Here is an 8,311-nt window from a genome sequence, read left to right on the forward strand (position 1 = left end):
TTTTTTCAGGATTGTTTGCCTGTTAGAGGGTTAGTAAACTGTATAGTAGATAATAATAAAAACTGTGCTTATAAAGCGCTTGTAAACCACCGAAGTAACATTTCAAACAAAAATTTGCAGTTTTTTCATCAACCTTCAATAATGTTTAATACCAGTTCAATTTAAGTCCTGCTCAAACTCAGCTGAACAGTCTCCACAGCGTCCATCACTGTAACCACCTCAGACTGAGAACATTGATAAATCAGCTCTCTTTAATGCTCTTGATAAATTATGCATGGTGGATGGGAGCAAGGCGCAAAGAAGATTGACGATCAAGACACAGCAGTCAGGCATGGTCGACAAGTCAGCATGCTAACAGCGCGACTTCATCTTCTGGTTAAATTAATGTAAGTCTTGTCATCCATCTTCCTCCCCCTCTTTTAGAGTTCAGACTATACAGGTGTATACCATACTCATGTTCCCTAATAGACTGTTATAAAAACCGTTAGGAAAACGAAAAATGAAATTTTGATTTCCAATCATAAATATTTTGATAATCAGTCAGGAAATCGGCGTGTAAAAGTCACGGGATTCCTGACTGACCTAAAGGTTTATAATTAAAATTGCAGCATGAGGTGAATCCAGGATGTTGTTTCAGAATCTGAGGCAATGTTACTTTAAAGATAAAGACCAGTAAATGTCATGCGATTGCATTGTGAAAGAAAAGTGGTGGAATCGATCAGAAAAGGTTGATCATCTACATGTAGCATATAAGTATTGGTGTGTACTGCAAGGTTCTGGAATCATCAAAATGATAAGAAATTTGGCCCAGTCTTGGTAAAGTTACAAGCACTGTACACAGAAAGATGTATATGGGACTACGCAACACGTGCATAACACGTGCGTTACGTGTATATCTATCAGGTCCAAATAGATATAATAATTTACCAAATATATCAATTAGTAGGCCGTTTCTTAGCAAAAGTTTTATGATCACGTATTTTTAATAGTCAAAACATATTCTTTTATATGATTGGTAATAAGAGCTTCCATTTCATTTTTTGAGAGAGGGAGTTTCCAAAACTGATCTTTACCTTTAAGATCATTTCAAATAAAAGCCATACAGCTAGGATACCACGAGGTTTCTGGTGGGTTTTTTTTTTTTTTTTTGTCTGAAACATCATATGGAAATGTAAAGCGAAACATAATGGTTTCAATTGAAAACTTAACAATAGAGAATCAAGGTCCACTTTCTATGTGAACATCTTATGATCAAGCAAACACCATATAACTGGGAGGGGCTTATGAGGCCTGTTCTCATCAGCTCCAGTTTGCCAAATAACCCGCTATTTTAACTATCCCGATCACAAATCATCCAGCTAAACTGCATCCTTAACAGCCTGCAGTTGCAATTGGCGAGATATTGGGTCGACATAATCATCCCAAGATATCTTGGGCTAGTTTGCAAAATATCCCGCCATTTGTCCGGTGCGTCTCCACCAGCCCGAAGACTCGCACTATGCGCGAACGCTGAGCAAAATATCTTGAAGCTAATTTCTTGAGCTCAAGTTTCGAGTTTCGAGGTCGAGTCTCGAGCTGATAAAGTTGCGATTTGTAACTTCAGGCTTATTTCCCAAATCAGAAATAGCGGGCTATTTGGCAATCTCGAGCTGATAAGGACAAATCTATTGTGAGGTCACACTCGTGATTAACCAGCTGTTAGCTGAGTTGACACTAAGCATAATGACCACTTTAAAACATGACTATGTTAAACTGACCTCTCTAAAACTAGTTTCATTTTCACTACACAATGCTTCTTGATAACTTTTCTTTCCAATTTAAGCACGCCTTTCAGTATTCACTGATTCTTTTATGTATTGAATTTGTTTTCTTTTTACGAGTTTTGTGGACCGGTCTATGCCATTAACGACCACATCTAAGATATCAGTCTATCTGATGACTGTATTAAAGGCATGTAGTCCTGCTATGTAGTTTGAATCACATGAAACATCAAAGAAAGTGATATTTTTATGTCAATTCGTGTTAACGATTCCATTATAATCAAGTTGAAAATTACTTGATACTCTTAGACTAGAAATTTCTGAAGGTGTAAACAGGGTAAGGGTATGTAATGGGAAAATCTTGCTTTGTCTCAATTAAGAGTAAATTAAACAAGGGACCACCATTTAAAGCATAATTAATCAATGAAAAAGAGTGCCTAACCTTTGAGATGACACAATGCAAATACAACTGCTAAGGGAAGCAACTCATAATTTTAAAGTAATAACCACATTTATAAAGCTCGTTTATCATGAAAAAACAAACAAAATGATAATTTATGTCAATTCATATTCACAATTCCTTTTATCAAGGAGGAAAATATTTGATAGTGTATACAAGTTTCAAGTTGAAATATACTTGGTAACTTATAAATTTCTTATGATGTGAAGAGGGCATGTAATGGAGAAATCTGGCTCTGCCTCCATAAGGAGTAAATGACACCCAGCACGTTTCAAGTTGAAAAATACTTGGTAACGTATACATTTCTTATGGTGTAAAGAGGGCATGTAATGGAGAAATCTGGCTTTGTCTCCATTTAGTGTAAATTACACCCAGCACGTTCCAAGTTGAAAAATACTTGGTAAACTATAAATTTTGTATAGTGTGAAGAGGGCATGTGACAGAGAAATTTGGCTTTGAAATGACACCCAGTATGTTTCAAGTTGAAAAATACTTGGTAACAAATAAATTTCTTATGGTGTGAAGAGGCCATGTAATTGAGAAATCTGGCTTTGTCTCCATTAAGAGTAAATTACACCTACAATGTGGCACGCCTGACTGGCCTCCAATCCATACTTCACTGCCCACCAACCTCCAGATGCTAATAAGATATTGATGAACTACTGTCTACTGGCTATAGATGGCTTCATATGCTAGTGTAGGCTAAGCTACTACTTTCATTAGGTAAACTGTGTGAAACAAGACTGCTGTATGTCTACTGAATTAGAAAGTGTCTCCTGAATAATGTAACCAAAAATGTGTAAAATGAAGAAGAAAGACAAAATGTGAATGTGAAGGGGGAAAAGCGTACAAGTCAACAGATTAAACAGAGTGTATGAATAGATTAAATAAAAACTAAATTATTTAATACCCTTCAGAGTTTTGTAATTTTGTATGTGTGTGTAAAAAATTGATTTGTTCTGATTTCTGTTTCTTGAGAATGTGACATCCAGTAGCCTAAAGCTTACATCTGAAGATATTCAGCAAAGGCCCTAATTCAGCTAGTCTCCCTTTTATTTTTGATGTGTGAAAAACACACACATTTTTAAATTTACAATATGTATGAAACACTAAGTATGAAAAATTGCTTTGCTAATTGTATACTGGACTGACAGAGTTAGTAATGAGGAAGTTCTTACACGAGCTGGAGTGCAAAGGAAAATGATAAGTGAGATGTTGATTAGGCAGTTGAAGTTCATGGGTCACATTACACGTAAAGAAGGCCTAGAGAATCTTGCTTTGACGGGAAAATTGTGGGAAGAAGGAGTAGGGGAAGAAAGAGGATACTTCGGATGGACAGTCTGCAGAAATTGTTGGAAGAGAGAGAAGTGAAAGAACTGGGAGTGGTACTAATACAGAAGGCTAGAAGCCGACGGTTGTGGAACAGCATGATCGCCAAAGTCAATCGATATGGCACTTAGAGAGAGAGAGAGATACCCAGTGAAACCTTTAAACCACTGAAAAGGAAATAGAAAGTGGTCTTTAAAGGCAGGTAGTCTTTATAGACAGGTTCTTTCAATCACTTCACTGCCCCCCCCCCCCCAACCCCAATCCCTAGATGCTAATAAAATATTGATGAACTACTACGGCAACTAATAAGAAGACTTCATATGCTGGTGTAGGCTACTCTAATTAGGTATATCATGTGAAAAAGACTACTTAGGGCCTACTGAATGAAAATGTAACACTTGAATATGAAGGGGGAGAATGTGAAGAGTGATTCCAAAATTAAATGTGAGCAAAAACGTGACCAAATTTGTCAAAACATTCAAATTGGTCCAAAGATTATATATCATATTGAAGGTTAATGATGACCTACACATGTACACCCACCCATCCATATCTGAGCATTTACATGTACATGTACATGTAATTGTATCCACCTTTACCACTGTGTATACTTAATATATTTCATATTTTTTATGAAAGAAGATAAGTTGAATTATGCCTTTTCCATGATAGCTCATCATAGGTTGAAAGAGTATAGCATGTAGTATCCGTGTGTACTGTACATGTACAGTGTATATAAAAAAATATATTGTCTACTACATGTACTTAATATGGCTACTACTGTTGTCATGTTCATCCGACATAGAAAAACATCATTTTTGAATGCTACAAAAAGACAAAATACTCAATTGATGAAAGGCAGAATCTATGTAAATATGAAAATCAAGTTTTAGACCCTCTGCATACATGAGATACAATATTGGATTCATCTAAGTAATTCTCTTTTTAAAATGAGAGGAAAATGATGTGGTCGGACATACCGTATATGTACGTCAGAGATTAATTTTTCCGTACGTCCGACATTGTATTTTATGAGCAGCAAATTTAATAGTGAGGTTAATTGTGGCGCATATTGGTCCAAGAGAAAAGCTCTGGAATTCTCAAAGTTTCGCATAATTGTTAATGTAACAATCAGGCTATATGCAAATTAGCAAGTTGATGATGTCATCCTCTCACTATTATTTCCTGTACATTTGTATGAATTTTCCTCTCTTTTCTGGACACGCCGGTATAAGTTTTTCCTTGAAAATATTACAATAAGTTACAGTATTTTGTATTAGATCTTGACCTAGATGAGCTATTGCAAGTGCCAGAGAGGTAGAGGTACACTTATAATATGGGAGACAGTCAAGGTTTTGGTTAGCTATTCTGTTTGGGAGAAAGTCCTACCATTTTGGAAACCAAATTCCAAATTATGTCAGTTTTATTAAAGGATTCCCCTAATATGATGGGGAGATCATCAAAGTTTGCGGAGATTTTCAAAAATCCATGATTTCTCATATTCTAAACATATCATTTAACTTCAATCATTCCGCAGTTAACAGCAACATTGTAGATCAAAAATTTATCGTCAAAGAATTCCAAAGATATTCGCAGTCTCAAAATTTGATGTCGGATCGGAATGTGCTGCAACTCATAAGAAAGTCATTAAAAAACGTGCACAGGAGTTTACAGCTGATTTATCACTGACCGCCTCTAGCCTAGGGTCTATACAGGGACTGCAAGCTCTCTAGTATATCATACAGGTTAGTGAGAGGAGGTTACGCAATGCAGTTTGTGTGTGATTACTGATCTCATCTCGCGCAGTCGCTTCAAGAAAACAAACAGCACAGCTGAAATCAAGTGATTTTTTTTTAAATTGATTTTGAATGTCATATTGTCATTTGATATATTTCCTTTCAAATCATCATTTTTTTCGAAATCAAACTGTAATTTAATCTAGATTTAATATAAAAGAAAACCCAATTAACGGTTGGGGCGCTAGTCCGAGGATATGGAACTTCTTCGTAAATGGGGACAGATGCCTCCGCATTTTCGCTGAAGATTTTGATTTCTGATCTGCACTTGGCGATGCGAAAAGACGGATTCCACAATGATTTTCTTGATGCATTTCCATTGGCTTAATTTGCATCGACTATATCGCAACTTCCGAGACTTTCACTTTATTATGAGCGATAAATCCTCGGGAAGACGGACAATTAACCCATAAAAGTAGACAGTAAACTGGGGGTATTTTATTACGCGGAATCCATTTTTCGCAATGCCAGCGCGCAGATCAGGAATCGAAAACCCACGGAGCGCTGAAGAAAAACAAACATTTGCGAAAATGCGGACGATCCTCATCCTCTGACCTGCAGCGGCCCTACTGATTAAGCCAGGGGCGATGGCAAACTTTTTGCTGGATTCCAGCTTAAATTAAATCAGTTAGTTAATCTCCCCCAGCTTGGACAGGAGAAGGTTCACAAATGCCAGTTTATCAAAGATACCACGCACTTATTTGCTTATTTCTATCTTGTACATAACATGCATATAAATGCATCGTTCATAATCACATAAAACTGAACCATATCAGTTCACGCACTGCACTCGCACTCAGCCTCAAGGCTCAGTCGGTAAAGCGTCCGTCTGTCGAACCAAAGATCCCGGGTTCGACTCCCACCCAAAGCCGATGACTGAAGCCTGCGTTGTGTGTTAACGTGCCCCTTCCCTTGTTCATAGACGCGGGTTATGTCAAGTGGAAAACACTCCGTCCCTCGGATAGGACGTTAAATGGAGGGCGTGTAGAGAAGAGTCACTACCTTTGCACGTTAAGAACCCACTGCACTATTCGTATAAGAGTAGGGGGAAACTCCGGTGTAGTGGTCCACCTGCACACACCCCCAGTATAGTACGATAATACTCTGTAAAGAGGTCTGTACTCAAAAGAAAAAAGAAGAAGAAGTTTACTATATACGGTACCATTGACGTGTTGTGTGTGAACGTGTACAGCTTCTCGTTGCCTGCCGAAACATTTCCCGAATAGGTGTGGTTGAAAACTGCCTGGATTCCTGGGCTCGTGGCACTGGAAAACAAAGGACCTATGTGCAGAATGACGCCCAGACATATGAAGAGTTGAATCACTCCCATCTTGGATGTCATCTTAGCTTTTTGAGAGAGTTTGCAACGTATATTTTGAATATTATTTTCACAACAAATCTGCAGCAGCTAGCAGCTGTGTCAGTAAACGTAGGCCGTCATGTGAATCGCAACAGTTTATTGTGCAGGATATTTTGTTTCACTTCATGTGCTGCCCTCTATCAGCAGATAAGAGGGACAGGAATGGGGAAACCCCCTAACATTTGGCGTGCGTTTCAGGGGGGGGGGGGGTGATACGAAACAAATCGTATAGGCCTAAGCTTTGAACAGCAGTCTATCATGGTCGTACGCTAGGGGGTGTAAAATAAATCAAATAAACTTTGAACTTCAGTATATCACTATTATTGACAGGTAGAAAGAAATATGAATCGACCAGCCTTTGAATAATTATTTCAGATTCTATTCTGGTGGGGGCGGATTGGCACAAAGTAAAAACATATATTGAGTTCAACAAAGAAATGTGCATGCCCATACTATTTTAGACCCCCGAAAGTGAGTCCTACGTTTACATTTCTTCCCCTTTTTCTTAGCATGGCAGGGAATTTTGGATTTAAATAGCACCAACAAATGCATAGGAATTAAAAAAAATGTTTTTGATGTTGATGACGCTGCTGCCTATATGCTAATCGTGCTGCTAGCAAATGGCAAAGATTTTCCAGAAAATCCTGCATGATTAGCTAAAGTTATTTATGTCTATTACGTAATCAAATAATTATTTAATTGATTAACATTTCCTTCCTACATCGCCCGTTTCGCCCCCCCCCCCCTCTCTCTCTCTCTCTCTCTCTCTCTCTCTCTCTCTCTCGAGCGTGCTATCTCTCTCTCTCTCTCTCTCTCTCTCTCTCTCTCGATCGCGCTATCTCTCTCTCTCTCTCTCTCTCTCTCTCTCTCTCTCTCTCTCTCTCTTTCTAGTCTCCTTTTTTATTGTATTTGATAGCCTATCCATTGTCATTGTCAAAAACAATGATTTGTGAAGAATTTCGTGAGAGGGAAATAAAATGTGAAGTTTCATCAATCACCTTCTTTCAATCGATCAGTATCACTCCGTAAATGTAAAATACTAAATCAATTAAGGATTAAGCGATGTAAACTACATACAGATTTATCCATTTCTTTTACACCTTTTATTGCAAATTTTAAAATGAATATATAACACGCATGCTGTTATATCATACTGAAGTTCACACTTATTATTTGGGAAAATGATCTTAAAATTGAAGTATGCATGTATTCATTTCCTTCTTTAGTGACTAACACTTTACATAGACGACGAAAAATTAGTTTCAATTACTGTTCCTTTGATTACATTTTTTCTTAATGAAGATTCATTATTCCTAATATTCATAATTCCAAAATAATCGTTATTCCAGATGATCTTAATTGCGTAAATGAATGACGGTTCATAACTCCGAAAATGAAAAAGAATCTTCAGAAAACCTTATGAACCCCTTTTTTCATTCATGGAATTATTAAACTTCATTTGTGGTTATTCGGATAGACGAAGCATCAGGACAATAAACATTTGAAATAATGCAAGAAATGTTTGGGATTTCGAATCCTATTTCATGTCCATAATTATGATCCCCCCTGGTATGGGAAGTTTTTTTTATTTCGGAACAATAAAAAA

At 37.3% G+C, this 8,311-nt stretch overlaps 1 protein-coding gene across 2 annotated transcripts in view; it reads right to left on the minus strand.

Annotated features, from left to right (window-relative positions):
- Positions 1-6,803, minus strand: part of LOC100888901 (SID1 transmembrane family member 1) — a 15,039-nt gene extending 8,236 nt beyond the window's left edge. For both annotated transcript variants that reach the window (XM_030977995.1, XM_030977994.1), the window contains exon 1: positions 6,508-6,803. In XM_030977995.1, the coding sequence (XP_030833855.1) occupies positions 6,508-6,687 (180 nt within the window). In that variant the 5' untranslated portion in view covers positions 6,688-6,803. The remainder of the gene's footprint in view (positions 1-6,507) is intronic.
- Positions 6,804-8,311: the final 1,508 nt, after the last annotated feature.

Source organism: Strongylocentrotus purpuratus, unplaced genomic scaffold (genome assembly GCF_000002235.5).
Source record: "Strongylocentrotus purpuratus isolate Spur 01 unplaced genomic scaffold, Spur_5.0 spur5_scaffold_1, whole genome shotgun sequence".
Classification (NCBI taxonomy): domain Eukaryota; kingdom Metazoa; phylum Echinodermata; class Echinoidea; order Camarodonta; family Strongylocentrotidae; genus Strongylocentrotus; species Strongylocentrotus purpuratus.